General features: G+C 43.7%; 1 protein-coding gene across 4 annotated transcripts in view; it reads left to right on the forward strand.

The window, feature by feature from the left end:
• The window catches only part of hectd2 (HECT domain containing 2), a 35598-nt gene that overhangs the window by 8058 nt on the left and 2631 nt on the right, over positions 1 to 24909 (forward strand). For all 4 annotated transcript variants that reach the window (XR_011179710.1, XR_011179711.1, XR_011179709.1 and 1 more), the window contains exons 5-21: positions 65 to 154; positions 1303 to 1367; positions 1641 to 1686; positions 3540 to 3649; positions 5392 to 5540; positions 5702 to 5825; positions 6752 to 6848; positions 6931 to 7038; positions 7910 to 8042; positions 10154 to 10242; positions 13443 to 13507; positions 13647 to 13740; positions 16139 to 16213; positions 18599 to 18686; positions 19128 to 19234; positions 22813 to 22928; positions 24047 to 24190. Coding sequence is in view for 1 of the 4 variants with exons in the window: in XM_069177210.1 (XP_069033311.1) it covers positions 65 to 154; positions 1303 to 1367; positions 1641 to 1686; positions 3540 to 3649; positions 5392 to 5540; positions 5702 to 5825; positions 6752 to 6848; positions 6931 to 7038; positions 7910 to 8042; positions 10154 to 10242; positions 13443 to 13507; positions 13647 to 13740; positions 16139 to 16213; positions 18599 to 18686; positions 19128 to 19234; positions 22813 to 22928; positions 24047 to 24190 (1700 nt within the window). In the remaining 3 variants the exon portion in view is untranslated. The remainder of the gene's footprint in view (positions 1 to 64; positions 155 to 1302; positions 1368 to 1640; positions 1687 to 3539; positions 3650 to 5391; positions 5541 to 5701; positions 5826 to 6751; positions 6849 to 6930; positions 7039 to 7909; positions 8043 to 10153; positions 10243 to 13442; positions 13508 to 13646; positions 13741 to 16138; positions 16214 to 18598; positions 18687 to 19127; positions 19235 to 22812; positions 22929 to 24046; positions 24191 to 24909) is intronic.

A 24909-nucleotide genomic window follows, 5' to 3' on the forward strand; every position in this document is an offset into this window, starting at 1 on the left:
TCTGCGGGTTTTGTTTTTCATGCTTTCTCTCCTCTCGTGTTTCCTCTCCCTTTTCTCCCCCCAGCGAGAGGCGAACGGGTTGTTTAACACAATCGAGGACTCGGGAGTCAACGCTAAGTTTGTCAACGCTGTTTACGACGCGCTGCTCAGCACGGTAAGCAGGACCACAGCTAATAGCTTATTTAAATGTACCCGGGGTGGAGTTCCTCTTGTGATGCTTTTAAGGCACATTTCAGGTTAATATCAGGACGGTCTGCAAATAAGTTTATAGCCTTTATATGAGTTTATATACGTTCTATAAAACTTAATGTGATGAGCTGCTGGTCGTTAATGACATTCACTCAAAGACTGGATATAAAAGTCTAAAAAATGGTTCCGATCCGAGTGTCACTAGAGGTCGTCTCCAAAAAGCCTCCGGCTCCATAGACTCCCATTCAACTTCTCTCATCAAATCCAAAGTGAATAAAATGTGTCCATCAGTTATCTCGGTGTTGTTAGCTAAAGTCACTCCTTCTTATTAGTTTTCTGGAGGTCCATCTGAAAATAATCCCTCATTCATTAGAAAAGAAGATTCAAGAAGACCTGTTTTTGGGGGCGTGTCTGTTTGATTGACAGGCCTGTGGTGCAGTCAGGTTACAGCTATCGGTGGGCGGGACGTAGTATCGTCAGGTTTCCAATCAGATCGGTCAGATCCACCGCTGGCTCCTCCCCCAGCTCGTCCAAATATGGTCACTTCCTGCTCCAAACCGCTCCGAACTAGCAAAGATGGTGACGGACAGAATCTGAACTGGAGGATTCATAACGTTCACAAACCAACGATGACATCACTGATGGTTGATGACATCACTGATGGTTGATGACATCACTGATGGATGATGATGTCACCGCTGGTTGCTGCTTGCATCATAGAATCAAAGTCAGGCTGTATTTTCCTCCGATGCGTGCCTCCATTTAAAACTCTGTCTTCGTTCGTAGCTGTAGTTTACCCTTAGCGAGTCAGAGTACCTACCCAGGGGGAGGAGCTAAAAAAAAAGTACCACAAAACCGAGTTATAGGAACTTAAAAGGTTCTTAGTTCCTCAGGTGCGGACACACAAAATAAAAGGGGAACATAAAAATTCCAGCAGTCCGAAAAAGCAGCGAAAAGATCTCTTAACACGCTTCAGGCTGTCATCCCAGCGGACTCGTCTCCTCCCGGCGAGGTAAAGGTTAGATAAACACGGCCTCCCGCGGTTTTCATGTCTCTTCGTGGGTCGCTGACATTCGGCGGTTGTTGACTCGACCTTCTGCTGTTGTGTTTCAGCCTCCGGACATCCAGAAGTCGGTGCTGAAAGGGATCATCAACAGCCTGCTGAGGGAGTGGAAGGGGTGAGACGACACATCTGCCCGTCTGAACTCTTATTATCACTCCGGCTGTTAACGTTCGCTTTTCAACTCGTCATTACAAAACAATTCATGATAAAATACACAGAACTGTGCTGCCTGGTTTAAAGGAATACTTTAATTTACTGAAAATAATTCTTCTGGATCCATTTAATCAAACTTGGCACAAAGATGGAACTTGTTTATGTTGTGTATGTTTGTTTGTTTGTTTTTCACATGAAGTTTTTTTTCCTGTTGTGTTTTTTTGTTTTTTTTAAGGCCTCGAACAAAAGACGACCTGCGAGCTTATTTGATTCTCGTGCAGGTGAGACTGAGAGTGAATGAAATTTCCACTGCAGATAGTCGCATCTCAATGTGGCGTCTGTCGTTACTATAGCAACAGCGCATGAAACTACGGCGATGTCTTCAATACAACACACACATTTACCACACGTTGGTTTTGGAGGTTTCCTTTCATCAAGTCGTCCAGTGGATTTAAAAAACAATTTCAGTCGCTGTAGCAGCTCGGTTTGTAGAACATTGTCGGGTTCGTGAAGAACCAGCGGTGTGCAGCGATTTCACCAAAAATATTTCTCGGTTTCAGGAATTAGCCACAATTTGTGCCCCCCTAAAAAAATGTAAAACCCCGAAAACAAAACTGAGTATAAAATGGGCTTAAAGCTTCTGGTAGCTTCGGTAATCTGCCTGTTCAGCAGCGTGATGACTCACATGGAGCTGCTGCTCTCAACACAAAGGATCGCAGGTGGCTCAGCTTTTAATAGAGCTGCTGCCGATCCATGAATATCAAACAGGACCGGTCTGGATTCTGCAGGTCAGCTCGGAACATTTATACATTTATAATGATCTAAAGTTTTTATTTAACAACTGTTGTTTTTCAAATTCTTTCTCTGCCTCTCAGTACTTTATTTTTATCTTTTCTCTCTCTCTCATTCCTCCGTTCATTTCAGCCCTTTTTATGTCGGTGGTTTCATTTCTTTGATGCTTTTTTTTTTTTTTTTTTTTGGTGTCTCTTTCTCTTTTTCTCTCTCGGCTCTCCTTCCAGTCTGATTCCCTTATATGGCCTTGGGAATTAGAATCAGATAAAGACAGGAATCTACAGTAGTTCCACTGTGGTTATATGCACCATAGGTACACACACACACACACACACACACACACACACACACACACACACACACACACACACACACACACGCCTGGGTGAGGTCATGCTGTAGCTGAGGACGGCCGGTTTCCTGTCTGACGACGACTCTCCCGTCTTTATGAGCTCTTCTCTCTCCCTCTTTCTTCTTCATGTGTGTTTTCAAAGCCTGAGTGGAGCTCTGTGGGATTATCTCACTCATTGTGTCATTTGTTATTTGTTTTTATTGCATCCAAACTTGTGTGGTCAAAGTGAAAGTGGGTCATGCTTCAGAGGAAATAAAGTAATAAACCAGTAATCCTCGAGGAAAGACTCCACAGCGTTCATCTGAAAGGAACTCTGGTCTTGTTTTCTTAGTTTTCTCCATCATTTCTTTCTATTATAAAACTCGTCAAGTTCATCGATAAGATCTGAAGCCCCCCGAGGCCGTTTTCCCTGGCCGATGCAGAATTAGCTGCAGTATTAAGCTGCAATACCAGCGAGTGCCACTAGAGGTCGGCTCCAAAAAGCCTCCGGCTCCATAGACTCCCATTCAACTTCTCTCATCAAATCCAAAGTGAATAAAATGTGTCCATCAGTTATCTCGGTGTTGTTAGCTAAAGTCACTCCTTCTTATTAGTTTTCTGGAGGTCCATCTGAAAATAATCCCTCATTCATTAGAAAAGAAGATTCAAGAAGACCTGTTTTTGGGGGCGTGTCTGTTTGATTGACAGGCCTGTGGTGCAGTCAGGTTACAGCTATCGGTGGGTTGTTTCCCATCATCCCAGAGAAGGGATTTTATTTTGGTGAGTAAAATGGTATTAATGGAGGCAGAAATGATGGACAACCTACCAAAATAAAAGCCAAATTGTAAAAACAAATTTGGCTTGAAGGAAAACTTAAAACTTTGACGATGGCCGCTTTCTTTTCACAAAATACAAAATCATGTTCCAGAGTCTCAAGCTGGATGGACTTAGTTCATTTGTTGTGTGTGTGTGTGTGTGTGTGTGTGTGTGTGTGTGTGTGTGTGTGTGTAGAACCCCCAGTATTCCAGCACCAGCACCTACGTGATCTACGCTCACCTGCTGAGGCAGATCGCTGCTCTGTCTGAGGCCGACCACCACTTCCTGGTTCACTGGCTAAAGAAGTAAGTCCTAAAGTGTGTGTGTGTGTGTGTGTGTGTGTGTGTGTGTGTGTGTGTGTGTGTCATCTCTTTGTGTGTTCAGCAGATTGTAATGCCTTCTGCAGAGAGAGAGTGTGATGTGGAGCTCTCTAAATAACTCGTGGCCATGCGGGCGGACGCGGTCTCGGCAGCGGGTGAGCAGCTGATTGATTGTGAGACCGGGACGTAAATTTAAAAGTGTTTTCCGTCTCTGGCAGGAAAACGTTCTGGCTTCACGTTCACGATGAATCTCTCTCGTCGTTCGGTTATAAACCTCAGATCCTGCAGCCATCGCTTTTTTTTTTTTTGCTTGTTTTTCATCTGCGTCTTTTGTTTTTCCTTCTCTGATCCGACCACACGTGTCAGAGCTTTGGGAAGAACTGATGCACGGCTGCAGTTCAAATAAAGATGAAGAGAATTCAAGTTTATTATCATTACTTCTGGGGATTGGAGCTCCATATTATTACAACCAAAATTTATCTGGAGGAAGTATTGAAAACTGTCCATCCATCATCATCATCATCATCATCATCATCATCATCAGCAGCAGCAGCAGGTCAGACAGGTCATCCCTCTCCTCAGCAACATTTCCATCGTCCTGGAGGAAAACGGAGGCGGTCAGATAAGAGACGTCGTCTGTCCAGCGTGTCCGTGGTCTTTTCCCGGCGTCTCCTACCAGCTGGACGTGTCCAGGAAACGTCCCCGTCAGGTGTCCGAACCGTCTCGAGGTGAAGGAGCAGCGGCTCGACTCCAACAGCTCCTTCCTCCGTCTCTAAAGCTGAGCCCTGTCGTGGAAACTCCATCGTACGCTGACTCGTGATAAAACCCTGAGCTACTTAAACTCCTTCACTTGGAGCAGGAACTGTCCCGACCCGACGGGAGCAACGCTCCGTTTTAGGGAAAGAAAACACGACCTCCGACTTCCATCTCAGCCGCTTCACACTCGGCTGCTCAAAACTGTCGAGTTTCACAAGTGTTTGGTCCAAATTTCTGTCTGATCACGTTTGTTTTTTCATAATTGTAGTTAATTAAAGTCCTAATTTTGCTCATTTTAAACTGTTCCGATGGATGAAGTGCTTCATATTATGATTATTATTTTAACATCTGCAGTTAAAATGATTGCCGTGCTGTTTATTGTTGGATTTCTTGTAGATTATATTGTGTACGCTGCATTTTAATACGCTGTGTGTTTGTGCAGCTGCGACTGCGTCCGGGTCTCCTGTAAAATTTCCTGGTGAAATTACGATAAAAGTAATGAATAGAATGAATGTCAGCTCTTTTCTGAGCTACAAGAAACGTGCACAAGGTCAACATGTCGGTTTCCAGGGAGACGTTAATCTGTATCTTTAAAACCGCCGTCTGGTCGGATTAAAACGCTCTATTTTTAAATTTTTTTCACTTTCCAGAAACCTCGTTTTAAGAAAGCTTTTTTAAACTTGACACTCAGCCTACAAGAACAAATGTCGTCCAGCTTCTGTTCGTCTCTAAAGAAGAAGAAGAAGTTTAACTTCGTGCTGTCTGTGGTGATGATTTACAAGCAAAGCTGCTTCAAATTAGAAGTTCTGTTTGGTTCTGCTCAGATTCCAGAAACCAAACTTCTCTGTCCAACGCTGCTATTTCTCTTTTGTGTCTATTCTTGTGCAGATGTATATTTCAGGGTCTGTGCAGCTGCCAGTGTGTAACTCTGTGTGTTTAAATGTGTGTGTGTGTGTGTGTGTGTGTGCCAGGTTGTCGGCGAGGCGTTTCAGACAGCTGGTCGAGCGCCTCCTGCAGTTCATCTCCACTCGCCTGTTTCCCGCCGAGCCGGACGAGCTTCCTCCTCTGGCCAAGTGCTCCTGGTGGATTCCCTCCGCGACCAAAGTGCTCAGCCTCTTCAGTGGGTCACACACACACACACACACATACACACACACACACACACACACACACACACATACACACACACACACACACACACACACACACACACGCACGCACACACACACACACACTCACACATCACCTAAGCAACGGTGTTTAAATCTCCGTCCTCCGTAGATGCAGCCAACAGCGTCTCCTCTCCTCCCATCATGCCGTTCACCGACTTCTACAACATCACTCTGGAGCACATCGACTTCATGGAGGAGTACCGGACCTGGCAGAACTACGGCAACTCAAATAGGTCAGATGGGTTTTTTTCTGTGTGGATTTTCCATCTGGTGGACTCGAAAACAAAAAAAATGACTTGTCAGGAGCGGTTTTCAGTTTCTTTAAACTACAAACCAAATCAAATTACACGTCTTTTGATGGAGATGTTGTTTGATTCTCGGTAACAAAAAAAAAACATGATTTTGCAGTCGTGTCCATTTTAACTTCATGAAAGAACTACAGGTCCCAGAATGCCTTGTTGTCAGAGCCGTCCAACCAGAGAGCTTCAGGTGTGTTTCTGTGGAACGAACAGCAGGATGAAGTTACAGGTGGAACTTTGTGGTTCATTTAAAAAACTAAATCAATCAATCCATCAATTACGATTGTGTTAGAGGCGTGTTGTCGTGTTGGAGAATCCTGTTGCCATGGCGCCACAGTTCAGGTGGTTTGCAGCGAATGTTTTTCCCTCAGAGAGAAAAGTCTCAAGAAATCTGATCTCACCGTTGAGAGTCGACAACAAATGTCGGAGCAGACTTTGTGAATTTTCTAAAGGATGAATGTTTTCGGTCTCGCCTGCTAACGAGCACCAGAAACTCCGAAACATTGAACATGACGGAGCGCCGAGCGTGACCGAGTCGTGGCAGCTGCGTTTGAAGATCTTCCTCCGTCCTCGAGGCGAGACGAAGTGGCGTTGCCACAGCTGCAGTTCATCCAGAGGCGTGGAAACCAAAGTCTGTTTCACGCTGCGTCGCAGCTCGTTAACGATCAGATAAAGAGGGGGGGGGAGGGGGGATGACGAGGGGGTAGATTTTTCAGAATCTGTTCATTTGGATAAAACTTCTAATCATAAAAACACTTGAGAGCTGATCAGGAATGTCTTTTTGCTTCATATAAATATTGATGGTGAAAAAACATGAAAAATAAGTTTTTAACTTTTCATATTTTGTTCTCCTCTCGCAGGTTTTCGTTCTGTCAGTTTCCCTTCATCCTGTCGACGGCGGTGAAGAAAGTCATCATCCAGAAAGACTCGGAGCAGCAGATGATCAGTCAGGCCAGAGTGAGGCACAAAAACACCTCCTCAAGAAGCCTTGAACAGAAACACCTGCTGACTCTAACCTGTCCGTGTGTTTGATTGACAGCAAAGCCTGGTCTCCAAGGTGTCTCGCAGGCAGCGAGTGGACATGAACCTTCTGTTCCTCAACATTAAAGTACGACGAGCGCAGCTCCTCAGCGACTCACTGGATGAGGTGGGTACGGTCGCTGCCTCGTATCTGCAATCACAAGTCCAGCTTTTAAAAGCAGAAATGCACCTTAAAGTGTCAGTGCCTTAATGTGTAATACCACCGAGTGGCCACCAGGGGCCGTCTCAGATAGACTCAGAAGCATCAAAAGTTTTCCACAAGTCATCGTGTTTCCTTCTGGCAATAATTCCAGAATTCATTACATATTATAAACACTGATATGTTTGGGGGCGGGGCTTGTTTAGGTGGGCGGGGCATATTGGCCCCCTGGTTCCCAATCGGATCGAGTCGCATCCACCTCCAGTTCCTCTCCTGCTTGTCCAAATATGGTAACGATGAAGTCACAGCGAGTTGCCGCTTGTTCCCGACAGGAAGTTGGAGCAACCAAGCAGCCAATCAGCTTCTTCTCGGGGTCACATGACACCTCGTTGGGATTTGAAAAGCTTCTTTTCAACTCTGTGCTCTTTGTGTGTTCGCTCAAAAAGACGTTTCGGGTGGAAACTGAAAAAATTAAATTAAATTAAATCTGTGGTGTGGGGGCGGTGCGAGAGGTCGGTGGATCTACGGAGCCTCTTATGAGGATTGTAAAAGTATGTCTTTAATGTTCTGCATTCATGCGTCAACCTCAAATGACCTAAACCCGAAAATGTGAGAGATGTTGAATGTTCGTTTCGCTCCGACCAGAAATGTCTTTTTATTTCCCGGTAAAACATCATGTCTGCAGGAGTTTAGAAAGACGTGATCTCTGCGATATCGTTCGTTAAACTATTATCGCAAAGAGTTTTAAAATATTTCTCACCAATATTCCAGGATTTCTTTCACACGTGACCAACAGATGGTGTTAATGTGTTTGTCGGTCCTCCCTCTCCTCCTGCAGCTGATGAGGAAGCGGTGCGACCTGAAGAAGAAGCTGCGGGTGACGTTCGTCGGGGAGGCGGGGCTCGACATGGGCGGCCTGACCAAGGAGTGGTTCCTGCTGCTAGTCCGACAGATCTTCCACACAGACTACGGTGAGACGCTGTTTCATGGTGTGATACGAAGTCGGCGGGAAGTGAAGCTGCATTTCATTTGAAAGCAAAAATCACATTTTGTGTTGGATGAAAATGGAAAGTAGATTTTTCATGAGGCCTCGGAGGAAGTTGCTCTGTGAGGTTTCAGGTCGGTGAAGCTGCAGCAGCAGAAAGTGAGAAAAACAGTCGGTGTTGGTTTTAAAACTCGGAAATTAACTCTGATTTCCATCTTCGTCTCGCTGGGTTTCACTTCTTTTTTTTTTTTTATCCCGTCTGTAATTATCTGTGTTGTTGTTTCTCTGCATCTGTCTCTCTCATCCTTTTAAATCATTTTGTCCCGACTTCACTACAAATGTTACACAAATGTTTATTCTATGAATTTATAAATCTGTTTGGAAATTATATAAATATTAAATAGCCGTTCCTAAAACTTCATCAGGTCATGTTTTGTGCTTCTTGTTTGATTCTTGAAATGACTCACCTCTTGTCTGTCTTATTTCACTTCCTGTTCCTTTGTATGATTGTTGGCCCCGCCCCACTGATTAGATTCACCTGTCTCTCGTTGTCCTTCCCTCGCTCCTTTTTCAACGTGTTAAATGCGTATTGAAGAATTTCTGTTCCCCAAAAATTGTATCCAAAATCTAATGTAAAGCCGAAAAACCAACACGGGATGTTCTGTGCTCTTTAAAAGCTGTAAAAAAAAAAGACAGCCCCGATTCTGTAGTGGAAATCACTGCATGGGCTCAGGAACACTCGGCTGTAAGCGGGCCTTGTTGAATAATTTGTTCCAGAAAATCCGATGTTTCTTTGCTCCAGTTTCAGGTTTGTGGTGAAATCACAAATGTCACAAAAGCTCCTCCTCCTCCTCCTCCTCCTCCTCCTCCTCCTCCTCCGTGTACATCATGGTCATTTTTACTGTTTAAGTGCAACAGAAGCAGTCTGGACTCTTTGATGGACCCTTACACTTTCTCCATTTAAAAAAGTTAAAAAAAAGTTAAAAAAAATCCTGAAACCACAAGAAACGTTCTCGCGTCATGTCGGGGTGAAAAACTTTTTTACTATATTGATGTTGAACTTCAGCCTTTCTAGTTCACTTCTCTGGTATTTGTATGAAAAAATACTTGAATGGAAAGCAAGCAGCGATCGTCTGCCTGTGCATCTCCTCCGCCGCCTCCTCCTCCTCCTCCTCCTCCTCTTCATCTCGCTCTGTGCCGGTCGAGTTGTTCTTTCCATCGTCATTCCATCTTTCCGCGGTCGTCTGTGTTTTCGGTGCCAGAAGACGTCGGCCCAAAGCAACACACTCAATGAAAGCTGTGTTCCCCTCATTAGCACAGCAGCGCAGGGAAAGCCCCGACTCGGCCTCTCACACACACACACACACACACACACACACACACACACACACACACACACACACACACACACACACACAGTCAGCTGTACATATAGGCAGGTGTACACACACACACACACACACACACACACACTCTTCCATGCGTGCGGCGGTGTGGGTTTCTGGTGTTGGGAGATGTGAGCGCTCCAGATGTGCGTCTCCTCTCTGAACAGACTGCTGCTGTTTCTGTCGGTCTGAAGCTGGAAAAGCTTCTGGCGACTTTATTCGGCTTCTTTTTTCTTTTCATTCAGTTTTTTTTAATAATCGCTGTGACTCTAAACACAATTTAACACACGATGGATGTCGACAGGTGATGTTGAGAAAAAACAAACAGGAGTGACGTCATTAAAGGTGAAACATCTTGTGTCTTATTGTTTTTTTATTCTAATTTCTTGACTCTTCTCATGTGTACTTTGATGCATTTATAATTCCGTCCATCATTTATTTCTCAGTCTTTTATTCGTCCTCTCCTTCGTTTTTCATTTCATTTCGTCTCTTTTTTATTTAGTTCTTTTCCTGCAAAGCTTTTTTTTTTACCCCTCAATTTGTTCATACTTCCCTCCTTTTGTACATTTATCATCCGTCTGTCTTCCATCACGTCCGTTTTCTTCTTCTGTCTTTTCTTCTTTTCGTTCATCTTCCTTTGTGTTTCCTGACTTTGAACTATTTTCCTCACCGGAGTTGTTCTCCATCTAACAGTAGTGCTTTTATTTTGTAGGAATGTTCACCTACATGAAAGACTCGCGCTGCCATTGGTTCAGCAGTTGGAAGTGTGACAACTATTCTGAGTTCCAGTTGGTCGGGACTGTATCCTTCATTCAAAACAACAACATCACGCTGTTTTTAACTGGTGATTGAATGTAAAGTCAAGTTTTTAAGGAGTTTTGCATTTGTTTTATGTTGCAATACTTTAATTGTCATTCAAATTGACTTTTACTAACTTTACTGCAGTTATAAAGTCATCTTTCAAGGTGCTAATTTGCATATATATATATATATTTTTTTTTTTAAATGTCTCATTAACATATACATTAATTTGATAAAGGACACTCAATAGACTTTGATACACACATGAAGGAGGCGTATTAAAGTTAAACTGAGGAACAATGTGCTTTGTTTTGCATCTCGTCAGTAGTTTGTTTGGCACCTGCACAACATTTTAGAATTTTTCTTTGAGCAAATTCACCACTTCAAACTGGAGGAAACTGTTTTTCATCCCTGAATATCAAATCAAACAGACACATGACTGAATCTGAATTATTTTCTCCAAAACAAGAAGACCTCAGTGATTTCACACCTCAGAGCTACGTAACAAATACATAAAAAATACGGAGTATTTCGAGAGATTTTGTAATTCCAATTTTTTTTTTTTTTTTTTTTATAATAATAAACACACATGCTGCTTTGGAATATCTTGAATCTTCATGAAAACATAAGTCCTTATTTGCAGATTCAGCATTTGAATTGTTGAATCATGTGCATTAAGTATGCAGTACATCTGATTTCCATTCAACATGCTAACAGTAATTTAACGTCACGTTTTCTGCACGAAGCAACGAGAGAACAAAGAGTTTCGACGCAGAAAACTCCAGAAACTTCGTCCTCTAGAACGTCTGTTTACGTCCAACTCATTTGTTTTCGGGGCACGTAATTGCGTCTTGGATTTAGTTGTGCAGCCTCATGTTTTCCACTGAGGTGAGCACACAGAAGTCGGAGGAAGGTGGGAGCGGAGATCACAAGTCCCACATGTGGTTTACGTTTCAGGCAGCAGCGGCGCTTCGGCTCAGGAACGGATCCTGGTTTCAGTTAGATGTAATTACACTAAATGACACTAATCAAGGCGGATTTTTATTTTCAGCGTGAAAACAAAACCATGATTTTTTTCTAATCTTATTACCAAGTGGTGCAAATAACAAGAAAATATTCATATTAAAGCTTTAGTTGCTGCAAGTGGAGGTTCCTTCTTAATGAAACATTGAGTGGCCTTATGTTTCTTTTAAAATGCATTTTCTTTTATAAATGATGTAATTTCTCGTGGACTCGACTCCCCAGCAGCTCTCAGACTAAAGACCTCATATTAAAGCTGGAACAGCTGCACAGTTTCCCTCCCCGAGCAGGAAATGAGCCTCTTTTTCTCAACACTTACATTAATGTTACCTGCAGTCGTTAGAAAGTTGCAGTAATAACAAACGTTTTTCAGATCTAACGAGCTCCTAACGTTCATTTTTCACTCGTTCCTTCGCCGCACTTTGCTGCACCAAAAACAAACCTGCATTTTTTAAATAATTTTGTATCTTTTCCTTTGACTTTTGATTCGTTTCCCGCCTCTGAAGTCCGCGTTGCAGCACAGCTCTGCTGTTCTTTGTACCCCTGATGTTATTGATTTATTCTAATTTAGAGCACAAACGAAGTCAGCTCTGCACGTTGACTCTGCCACATGCAGGACTGTATGTGTATATGTCTCAGTGTGTGTGTGTGTGTGTGTGTGTGTGTGTGTGTGTACATACAGTGAATGTGTGTGTCAGGCTCAGTAACTGGCCAGCTGGGAACTGTCAAAAGGTTATATAACCTAATAGCTGCCTGTTCCTCTCAGTGTGTGTGTGTGTGTGTGTGTGTGTGTGTGTGTGTGTGTGTGTGTGTGTTATCCCTGTTTGTGGATATAAGTCTGTTTACGCACTTTGTGTGGATTTAACTTTTCTGTCGTGGACATAAAGAAAGTCCCCAGAACGTAAATCAGACATGTTGAGGGTGAGCTCTCGGGTCGGGTGAAGTCGGGTTAAGTTTGGGTTCAGGCGGTGGTTTAGGTTCCGGTAAGTCTCCAGGGAATGAGCGTAATGTCCTCTTAAGTGATGGAAATGTGTGTGTGTGTGTGTGTGTGTGTGTGTGTGTGTGTGTGTGTGTGTGTGTGCGTGCGCGCTCATACATGTGTGTTTGGTCCTCCTGGGTGTTCCCTACGTGCTCCACGTGTGTGTGTGTGTGTGTGTGTGTGTGTGTGTGTGTGTGTGTGTGTGTGTGTGTGTGTGTGTGTGTGTGTGTGTGTGTGTGTGCGTGCGCGCCTGTGCAGAGAACAAATTTATCAATCTCCCTCGTTCCTGTTGAGTCGTCATGGCAGCGCTGCATCACCATGGCGATGGGGCGGTGGAGAAAATGTACGACAGAGAGATAAAGAGAGAAATGAAAAACAGAAAGAAAGTGTTGCAAACGTGGAACCGCAGAGTGTAAACAGATGTCAACAACATGAGACAAACATCGATGAGAGACACAGAGAGACATGAAGAGACACAGAGAGACACAGAGACAGACATGAAGACACCAGACAGACAGACAGACAGCTTTATTCACGCCTGTCTCATAAAGTGAAGATATATTAACAAGAGCCCCTAAACGCTGTGTGTGTGTGTGTGTGTGTGTGTGTGTGTGTGTGTGTGTGTGTGTGTGTGTGTGTGTGTGTGTGTGTGTGTGTGTGTGTGTCTTCTTAATGACCTTAATGGTTGTGGTAATAATACAATTTATGTTTATTTACTTGAGTGTGTGTCACCTACCTGTAATCAGCAGTATTCAGTTCACACACACACACACACACACACACACACACACACACTCAACCTACAGTCAACCTACACGCACAATAACTCCACATATGGTCACCACATGTGGCAGCTGGTAACACTGTGTGTGTGTGTGTGTGTGTGTGTGTGTGTGCGTGTGTGTGTGTGTGTGTGTGTGTGATTGCTGTGAACCTGTTTCTACATCTAATACCATGTCCTTCATTTATGTAGTAAAAAAATAAACATCTTTTTAATAGTTTTATGACTTTATATTTATATAAATCATCAACTAGCCGTGGTAACCTCTTGACCACTACTTATTCATTATGTCCAGTTTTTTTACCTTGCTTTTTATGGGATGTCTAATTATTGTGTGCATGCACAGTGTGTGTATGTGTGTGTGTGTGTGTGTGTGTGTGTGTGTGTGTGTGTTTCCACCTTAACCTGGTGTGTCATCAGCTGATGGGCTTAGCAGTTTACAACAGCATCGCTCTGGACATCCACTTCCCTCTCTACTGTTACAGGTCGGTGTGTTTCTGTTTGTCTTCAGGACGTCGAAATATAAAAACAGAAAGTGTGTTTTCATACACGTGAAATCTAGAAATCGTTCCTCCTGTTTCCAATAAAATCAAACTTGTAAATCCTGTAATCTTGCCCTGACAGGAAGCTCCTCACTCCACCTACTGTACCATGTGACCAAAACGCGCTCATCGGCATGGCGACCGCCACCCTGGACGACCTGCAGCAGATAATGCCGGTAGGTGTCTCAGACTGTAAAAGTCAGACTGTAAAATAAAAAACCTCTAATAAATACTCTACATACTGTTCCTCGACAAAAGCACCATGTTCAGTCTGAACTTTCATTCCTCTTGTCGGCCACTAGAGGGCGCCAGAGTTCAACTTTTCATCCTCATCCTCCCAGCTTTACTTTGCATGCATTTTATCATCTGCTGCAACTTTTACATGTTTTCATGCTCTTTGGTGCATTTTTAGACACATTTGACAGTTTTTTAGATAAAATCCAAAGTATTTGATCCGCTCTCCTCCAGCGGTGCATGTTTGTATTCATGTGTTTTGTACATTTTTGTCTTCTCTGTGAACAAATCTCGAGTTAAACTCTCGATAACAGTCTTCTAGTTTTTTCTCCTCAGACTGTTTGTTTGTTGGTCAAATTCACATAAAAGAGTCAGAAACGTTCTCTTCAGTCGTCGAGTGTTTCCAGATGTGGAGTTAATTCACTCTCACACCCCTTCAGAGAGTCCAGGGCGCACACACATACACACACACACACACACACACACACACACACACACACACACACACACACACACACACACACACACAGTAGGTTTTGTGTCACAGCTGTGTGTGCCAGCTGTACATACTGTCCTCACAGAGAGAGACACCAGCGCTGCGTTTTCATTCCACGGCAAAACAAAAATGTGCATCTGAACTCAGAAGTGTGTGAACAAGTTTCCCTCCGAGTGTAAAATACAGCAGATTAAACGTCACATAAAACAGCGGAGTTCATCTGTTTCATGATAAATAGATTTAGAAAAGATTGGAGTCATTACTTTTTATGACTGACAGCAATATTCTGGATTCATTTGGTGGATCAGAAAACCGAAAACATGTCTCACGCAGCTGTTCTGCAGATCAGCAAGTGTTTTCATCAAAGTGTTTCTGCTTTCTAACTCATAAATCAGCAAACAGACACCAAAGGCACAAAACGGCACAATCAGATTTCCATTTAAAAGCCATTTCAGTCCAAAGATTCCTGATTCGAGATGATTAAAACTTCCTGAAACCGACGAGGCGAGAAGTGGAACTTCTGCCAACTTTTCAGGCTTTCTCAAAGTTGGATATAACTTTTCTTGAATGAACATGAATGAATTTAAGGACGGTGAGTTACGTGATGAAGCTGCAGAAACATTAAACTACCCAGAGGGCTTCTGCAGATTTATGCCGTGAACTGAGGAACTTCAGAGTTTTGTCATTTTCTCCGTCTTTTTCCGGAGTACTTTTGTTGATCAGAGGAGTCGGTTTCTCCTTTAATAAGCAGAAAATATCGTGTTTTATGTTGTGAAACTGTCAACTAGACGAGCTGAGCTGCAGCCGACGGGCCGATTCTCTCTGCTGCAACGCTTCCTGCAACCTTCGTGCATCTTTAGTCTGCAGCTAAAAAATTATTATGATTAAAGCTGCAAAAACTACAAGGAGCTGCCAACAAAAGGCTGAGGTGCCTTTGAGCAAGGTGTGTGTGTGTGTGTGTGTGTGTGTGTGTGTATGTATATGTGTGTGTGTCTGTGTGTGTGTATATATGTATATGTGTGTCTATGTGTGTGTGTCTGTGTGTGTGTGTGTGTGTATATGTGTGTGTATATGTGTGTGTGTGTGTGTGTGTGTGTGTGTGTGTGTGTGTATGTATGTATATGTGTGTCTGTGTGTGTGTATATGTGTGTGTGTGTGTGTGTGTGTGTATATGTGTGTGTGTGTGTGTGTGTGTGTGTGTGTGTGTGTGTGTGTGTGTGTGTGTGTGCTGACTCAACAGTGACTCTGTGTGACACGTGCAACAGAGAACGATCGTGAACCGTCTCCTCACAGTTACCTGATCCACAAGCTGCCTCACGTCCAAAATCCTGCCTCAGTGTGAAGGTCACACACACACACACACACACACACACACACACACACACACACACACACACACACACGGCGGTGCTATAATCAGCCTTGCATAACAGCAGGAAATAAGAGCCGCTGCCTGCAGTATGTGTCGGCATCAGAAGTCTGATGACTCCAACTTTTATTTAAACTTCATTCAGAAAATACAGAAGTCTCATTTCGTCCTTCTGCTTCAGACGAACTGTGAAATGAATCAGATAAAAATATGAATTAACTAAATGAAGTGAGCTGGACTTCCTGTCCAGATCCTGAGCATGTTGCCTGAGGTCAGCCAGCGGTGCTCTTCTTCAGGTCATTCAGCTTTCTGAGGCGACAACATAACTCGTCACCGCGCCGACCTCAGGCGACTCTTCACAGCTTAGTTTGAAGAGTTTGTATTAAAGAAGCAGGTTTGAGTTTCCCCACATGAACATAAAACAAACCACCTGTAGAGTAAAGCCGTGCGTCTCCTTCGTGTTTTCTGTGTGCAGGATCTGGCTCACGGTCTGGGACAGCTGCTGAGCTACGAGGGGAACGTGGAGGAGGACTTCTACCTCACCTTCCAGGTAACGAGCTCCACTCAGGAGGATCCTTTTCATTCAGTTATTGGCAAAATGAAATCGTTTCTACACTTGTCTCAGCAGCAGTGGGCGGAGGCGTTATGATTTGCTGATGTCAAGCGTCTCATCTCTGACTGACTGATGACAGTTTGGGGGTCAAAGGTCACCGTGACCTCACAAAGCTCATAACTCAAAAGTTCATTTGCGTCTCATCCCACAAATTTCTAACAGGATAAGTGAAGAAATATAGTGAAGGCGGTTCACTGAACATCTGACTGGATCCAAAAGTCCAGTTCAGGATTAATAAAAAAGAGGCAGCATCTTCTGTTGTCGTGGCAACAACTTTGTGTTCAATCAGAGTCAGATTTATAAGTAGTCACTGACATATTTTTGAATGAGCGTGACCAGACGTGGACGGAAACTGACACTGAGCTGGTAGTCGGAGGGAAATGACAACGAGCCGGAGATCCCAGTTGGTTTTTAACGTGTGAAAATACAGAAAACGTGTTTACGTCCTTAAATGAAGCTGATAATTAATTTCCTTTTTAATGGGTTAAGTTCTTAACTTCCACAAAACTGTAATTAATCAGCCATCAGTCAGCTTTGTATTGATCCCAGTTGTTAACGACGTGAGAAGGATCTCCTGCAGCAGGTATTGTGAGAAGTGTGACACTGAGCAGATGAACGTGTGCGACGAACAGCTGAGAACGCTGCCGCTGCTCTGCCATTTCAATAACGTTAAATTTAGACCGTCAGAGTGGCGGTTGGGCGGCGGGAGGGGGGGGGTGTCTGGATCGGCTCCAGTGACATTACACAGCAGATTAGTCAAATGTCAAACACAGATACAAATAAACATTTATCTATGCATTAAGGTCAGTTTGTGATCATAAAAAAAAAAAAAAAAAAAACATTTTCAAACTGAAATTCAGTATTTTGGGGGTAAAAACTAAAATGTGTCCATTGCACCACGACACTGAATGTTCAAGCAGGTTATGGTGTGTTGCTTTGATCATAGTTCAGCGGTCTCCAACCTTTTTTTCCTCTCTCATGTAGCTTTTGGAGACTGTAACATTTGTTCACATAGCTGAGCTCCACCCAAACCGGCTGAATCAGCTTCTTTTATGTGAACGATAACAAACTGACACTTAGCTCGCGACCTGGAGAGCCCCGATGTCATTCCAGTTTTAGACCGTGAAGCTTTAACTAATATTTAATAACTTTGGCTTCTTCTGTTAAATAAAAGAAAAACATTTTTTTTTAATAGTGACTAAGTTTAAACTAAATATTCTTTGTTTTACCGCGATTTTTAAACGCCCAAACCAGCTAACTTCCAGTTTAGCCCGATGCTATCTTTAACAGTGAAGACTTATTTCAATGTTGCAGATGTCATCAGACTTAACAGGTCAAATTCTGATTGTGAAACCAGTGTTTGTGACGCCTTATTTAACTTTATTTACCCTTTATTGTATTGGTGCGATGGCGTAAGCTACAGTGGAGCCTGTGATGAAAGAAGGTGCTGTCAGAATACACTGTGAGTAAAAGAGTTCGTAGCTTCAGGTCTGTAAAATGGTTCTGATCCAGAAGTGTCTTCAGCTGCAATACCAGCGAGTGCCACCAGAGGTCGGCTCCAAAAAGCCTCCGGCTCCTTAGACTCCCATTCTAGAGGGCTATATGAAGCTGGAACATATATGGGGGAAACAGATTGTGTGGAGGTGTTATTTCCAGTGTGAGCTATAGGCTGCGTACAGTCGCACCACTGTGGTGAACACAAACCCGCTGACCAGCAGCACACTGGACCTCTCTGGAGCTCCGACTCCCTCTTTCCCATGTCTCTCTGTTTCTGTGGCCTTTCTCACTGTATTTATACGCCTCTGTAGGTTTGTACTGCTGCACCAGACGACCCACTCTGACATGGTTAACTCCCTAAAGCCACAACTAAATATACAACTAAAGTTTATTCATACTCCTCATACGAAGTGCGAAGCTGATATATCACCAATATTGCAGATAGAAATTGGTGTTGTTTGAGTCTGCTGATAAATATATTTTAAAAAAATACCACAAAGTTTATTTTAAGCTGTAAAGTGCCCTAATTTCTGTTTATTTGGTCTTTTATTAATTGATATAAAATATTTAATCTGTTAAAATGCTACAGAACTCTTATTGTGAAAGTGACTTCCTGTTTTGTTTTCCAAAACTCATCAGTTAAACAAAAGAAATTAATATCTATTATGAAAAATGTTGATAAACTGATGACATTAGTTTGTTACTTTTCATCATTTTTACATTTCAAATTGAAAGCTTTGGACGTGGTTCAGTCAGGACTCGTCAGGTTGTTTCTACAGAAACCTGCTCCATCCCATAAATGATGCTGTGTTTTGTGCGTCGCAGGTGTTCCAGGAGGAGATGGGCGTGGCCAAATCCTACAACCTGAAGCCCGGAGGAGACAAGATCCCCGTCACCAAGCAGAACAGGAAGGGTGAGTCCACGCAACTTCCTGTTACTGGATCCAAAATCTGATTCTGGTTCAGGTTGATCCGGACCACATTTATTACTCCAAATTTAGAATAAACTTTCACACCTGATGTTTCTGTTCGAACCGAACTGAAATAATATTAAAGATAATAACACATTTTATTTGTACAGCACTTTTCAAGATCCTCAAAGTAACTTTACAGGTTAAAATGATCAAAGCAACACGATGAAAGTATAAATCACGTGAGGTCACGGGAGCGGGAAAAGGGATACCTTCACCAGATTTAACTTCTGGTTCAAACCGACCGACGAGGAACAGAAACAGTCTCCTCAAAGCTTGTGTGTGTGTGTGTGTGTGTGTGTGTGTGTGTGTGTGTGTGTGTGTGTGTGTCTGTAACGGAGCGATAACATTGGGCCCGTGTTGTGTTGCGTTGTGTTTCCACAGAGTACGTTCAGCTCTACGTCGACTTCCTGCTCAACAAATCCATCTCCAAACAGTTCGCTGCCTTCTACCACGGCTTCCACAGCGTGTGTGCCTCCGACGCGCTCATGGTGAGTAGTGCAATAAACGTGCTCTTATTTGCATATTTAAATGTGACATGTGGCTGTTTTCAATGTAGGAGTGCTTTTCTTCAGGGTTTCCTCCCTTCGCCTGCAGCCAAGAGAGCCGAGCGCTTCTCATTGGCTGGCGGCTCGCTGGCATTGTGTGGCGTTAAGTAAATTCTCCAGCATCCTCCATCCAGGACGACACGCAACGCACGTAAACATGGCATAGAAAAGTCTGCGGGTGGGGAGGGGCTAATAATGAGATCATCCAGGGGCCCACGGGGCTCACATGCACAGCAGGACGTGTGTTGTGGACACGAATATCTTGAATGTTTACTGTTTATGTCTATCAGATAACTCTTGTTGTTGTATAATCAAGTTTAAAGAGATAATTATTGAACTTTTGGGCTGTTTTTGTGCTGTTAATCTGTGTGTGACCTCTGACCTTTTGGGTGCTGACCAGCAGTCAGGTTCATGTCTGGCTCTGTTTTGTCTTTGGGAGTGTCGACCTTTGACCTGCTCCACAGCTCCGATGAAAACGATGAAACAGTTCATCAGCTGAGAGTGAATGTGGGTCAGAGACCTCCTCTGATTGGTCGATTCTTTATTCATCAACACAGCCGACATAAAACTTTACGAATACAAATTTAGATTAAAGATTATAAGATAATAAATCTTTTGGTTTTCAGTCTCCTGAGACGATCCTTCAAACACGTACACATCGTGTGACGTCAGAGGATGTGATGAGGCAGGCCTGTGGTTTCTGTATGTGTGTGTGTGTGGGTGTGTGTGTGTGTGTGTGTGTGTGTGTGTGTGGGTGTGTGTGTGTGTGTGTGTTGCATATGGTTGGAGTTTTCAGACATTAAGTCATCACAGTGTCAGACAGTCGTAAGTAGGTATGTAGGTCACATCCTTTTTCTTTATTCTTTCTTTATAATTTGGTGTTTTTGGTATTTTTGGTTACTTTTCCAACCGGTGAGACATTTTAGTTTTGTTTTTGCATGATTATAAATAAAAAACGTAAAGTTTCACAGACTCTCCGTGAAGTTGACACATGTTGTGTTATCAGCTGACGAGAAACTACTTCCTGTTTTACAGCTCTTGCACCACTTGAGCAGATGAAGCCATTTCTCCGCCGGGCTGATGTTGCACCCATACAGATGTTTGATAAATTGAAAAACAACACACGTCCATCTTTTCTCAGAGCCGCTTCCGTTCACTCCCAGTGTGTCATTTCCTTGACCGCCTGCCGGAATGCGCTCCGAGGAAGAAGCACATTCCTCCCGCTCGGCCGATCGGCGTTAATACGAGCTGATATCTGGTGACGTTGAGGAAATGCTTGCTCACTTGTGTATTCTCAGGCAGGATGTTAACTCCCTCTGTGGCTGCTTTCAGATGAAATATGACACAATTCTAACGAAATGTTTACTGGTTTCATCAGTTCATGACGAGTATGATTGTTTAGATTCTGTCTCTCAACTCTCTTCAGCTCCAACAGAACAGCACAGCAGAGCGTGAAATAGACACGCCGGCCCACTAAAGCAAAGTGTGAAATAGACACGCCGGCCCACTAAAGCAAAGCATGAAATAGACACGCTGGTCCACTAAAGCAAAGCATGAAATAGACACGCCGGTCCACTAAAGCAAAGCATGAAATAGACACGCTGGTCCACTAAAGCAAAGCATGAAATAGACACGCCGGTCCACTAAAGCAAAGCATGAAATAGACACGCCGGCCCACTAAAGCAAAGCATGAAATAGACACGCCGGCCCACTAAAGCAAAGCATGAAATAGACACGCCGGCCCACTAAAGCAAAGCATGAAATAGACACGCCGGCCCACTAAAGCAAAGCATGAAATAGACACGCTGGTCCACTAAAGCAAAGCATGAAATAGACACGCCGGCCCACTAAAGCAAAGCATGAAATAGACACGCTGGTCCACTAAAGCAAAGCATGAAATAGACACGCCGGTCCACTAAAGCAAAGCATGAAATAGACACGCCGGCCCACTAAAGCAAAGCATGAAATAGACACGCCGGCCCACTAAAGCAAAGCATGAAATAGACACGCCGGCCCACTAAAGCAAAGCATGAAATAGACACGCTGGTCCACTAAAGCAAAGCATGAAATAGACACGCCGGTCCACTAAAGCAAAGCATGAAATAGACACGCCGGCCCACTAAAGCAAAGCATGAAATAGACACGCTGGTCCACTAAAGCAAAGCATGAAATAGACACGCCGGTCCACTAAAGCAAAGCATGAAATAGACACGCTGGTCCACTAAAGCAAAGCATGAAATAGACACGCCGGTCCACTAAAGCAAAGCATGAAATAGACACGCCGGCCCACTAAAGCAAAGCATGAAATAGACACGCCGGCCCACTAAAGCAAAGCATGAAATAGACACGCCGGCCCACTAAAGCAAAGCATGAAATAGACACGCCGGCCCACTAAAGCAAAGCATGAAATAGACACGCTGGTCCACTAAAGCAAAGCATGAAATAGACACGCCGGCCCACTAAAGCAAAGCATGAAATAGACACGCTGGTCCACTAAAGCAAAGCATGAAATAGACACGCCGGTCCACTAAAGCAAAGCATGAAATAGACACGCCGGCCCACTAAAGCAAAGCATGAAATAGACACGCCGGTCCACTAAAGCAAAGCATGAAATAGACACGCCGGTCCACTAAAGCAAAGCATGAAATAGACACGCTGGTCCACTAAAGCAAAGCATGAAATAGACACGCCGGTCCACTAAAGCAAAGCATGAAATAGACACGCCGGCCCACTAAAGCAAAGCATGAAATAGACACGCCGGCCCACTAAAGCAAAGCATGAAATAGACATGCCGGTCCACTAAAGCAAAGCATGAAATAGACACGCTGGTCCACTAAAGCAAAACGTGACCGTCCCGGCGTGACAGTTACACATTCTGCTGTCGTGGACCAGCGTGTCTATTACTCGCTTTGTCGGCGTGAAACTTGCACGCACGCGAGTGTCACGTAACGAAGGATCATGTGATCACGGTATTGCAACAGAGATCTTGAGACCAAGTACAAAGGACTTTTTTTTTTTAATTTGTTATCACAGACTGCCATGCGGGACGAGTAGGTTCCACGCGTCCACTCCGGCAAAACGTGTAACTGTCACGCCGAGACAGCGCCAAGCGTAGCTATCTCACGCTTTGCTGTAGTGGACGGGCGTGTCTATCTCACGCTCGCCCAGGTTGAACATGAATACAGTCTGTACGGTGGCTTCCATCGGTAGCAGCACGGTCGGCCGTTCATTGGATTCAAACAGGAAATTAGGCATTTTTAATCCAGTGTTTTTGTTTTTCAAGAGATTTTATGAGTTGAAGAGATAACCTGTAAACGTTGCATCACGTGTTTAATACCTGTCGGGTTTCTTTGGTGTTGTTACGGATGGAATAACGCTGCATCATGATCATTTGTTGTTTTGATGGACATAAATGTGTGAAAATGTAAAAACCCAAGTGACTTTGTCTTTGAGGTTTTGTTGACTCGCCTACACGTCTGTCAGCTATAAGAAATATTTCTGCATCTCATTTTTTGTACCAGCTGCTGCGTCCGGAGGAGGTGGAGATGTTGGTGTGCGGGAGTCCAGAGCTCGACATGAGTGCTCTGCAGAAAGCTGCTCAATACGAAGGATACGGCAAGACCGACACCACCGTACGGTGAGACGCCTCCACTTCCTGTTTACTCAGGTTGACCACTTCCTGTTTACTCAGACGGACCAGCGCTGCCTTGCTGGAAGTCCACATGTGCCGTAACACTCGCTGCTCGGAGACACAGTTTATATTATCTGTTCATGGACTGAGTTTTAAATGACAGAAGTTGAGTTACTGTCCGAGTTGTTTTACATATTTTATTCTTCAGATGATATTTTAATTGATGTTCAGCCTCTTCGACTTGTAGAAGTAGAATCGTGTCGTCTCCTGTTCTCCACGGTTTGTTGATATAAAGCGGTTTGCATGAAGTTAATTTCGTAACAGCAAAACACACACACACACACACACACACACACACACACACACACACACACACACACACACACACACACACACACACACACACACAGCGGTCGAACAGGAAAACCAGCCGACACTTGTCAGCCAATAATGCAGCTCGGCAACAAGCAGCTGCAGGACTGTTTTACAACTTCAGAGCTGTCTGTCTCTCTCTGTTTGTCTCTCTCTCTGTCTGTCTGTCTGCCTGTCTGCCTGTCTGTCTGTCTGTCTGTCTCTCTCTCTGTCTGTCTGTCTGTCTCTCTCTGTCTGTCTCTCTCTCTGTCTGTCTGTCTGTCTGTCTGTCTCTGTCTGTCTGTCTGTCTGTCTCTCTCTGTCTGTCTCTCTCTCTGTCTGTCTGTCTGTCTGTCTCTGTCTGTCTGTCTCTGTCTGTCTGTCTCTCTCTCTGTCTGTCTGTCAATCTTCAGATTCATCCATTTCTAAAGTCATGAGACTGAAGAAATAACAAACGAAATATAACGATTTCTGTTGCAGCTGTTTCCAATTTTAAGTAACAATTTAAAAGATAATTGTCTTATTTAGTGTTTGTGGAGTTTTAGACTTTTATTTGTTTTCTGCGGCTGATTTTCTGCGAACGGTGTCACTTTTATTTCGTGCACACGGCTTAGTCAGTGGTGACGTGTCGTCAGATAGTGGACGTGGATGTAGAACCTCTGCAGGTGTTTTATCATAAAGGAAATTCACTTCCGGCCGTGACGTCTCTTTACGTGACTGATCTCGGTCCGTCGCTGGTTTTATATCTGTGTCTGTGTGCTGCGCTGCCCCAGGTGCTTCTGGGACGTGGTGCTGGCCTTCCCTCTGGAGCTGCAGAAGAAGCTCCTCCACTTCGCGACGGGCAGCGACCGCGTTCCCGTCGGAGGGATGGCCGACCTCAACTTCAAAATCGCCAAGATCGACGTCCCGACCGACTGGTAGGTTTCCTGAAAAGTAAAAAAAAAAAAAAAAGGTCCTTCAAACGTACAATTAAAGAGAAAATGTGCAAACTATCTGCAGCTGTGTGCAGAAACAAAACACAAACATGAACACATGACAACTTTCAATATCACAGGAGCCTCCATTGAATCAACCAATCAGTGACTGAGGAGGTTTTAACTGAATGTGCCCTCCTCTCTTTCTGAATGGATCGTCCTGAACTGGACTTGCAGGAGATAAGACGCACTTTGAACTTTAATAAACCCTGAATGTGGGTCAGGAAGTGAAAACGCGCACACACACACGCACACGCACGCACGCACGCACACGCACACACACACACACATACAGGTTGTTATTTTAGTCTGATTACAGTCCAACGTTGCCTTGTTTGTCTCAGATTGTAAAATCACTAAACAACACAAAGCGAGGAAGCGATGTTGAGATGAACAAAATAAACCTGAACATTTTGTTTACCGTCTTTCTCCACTGTATCATTTATATTTTGTGTCGTGTAGCTTCAGCTTCAGTGAGCTCATGTTTTGCGATGTTTAATTGTTACTAATTGTGACTTCAGTGTTTTTTGTGTTGATCAAATCTTTTCAGAATCATTCGACATCCAGAAAAGGATAGAAATGCTGAAACCTGTTAGATGAAGGTTTTCTTAGAATGTTTTATTTTCTGTTGTCATTTATTATCTGAAACTGACGTGGTGTCA

This window comes from Embiotoca jacksoni, unplaced genomic scaffold (assembly GCF_022577435.1).
Source record: "Embiotoca jacksoni isolate LCO1_2020_lvr unplaced genomic scaffold, fEmbJac1.0.p SCAF_70, whole genome shotgun sequence".
Taxonomy (NCBI): Eukaryota; Metazoa; Chordata; class Actinopteri; family Embiotocidae; genus Embiotoca; species Embiotoca jacksoni.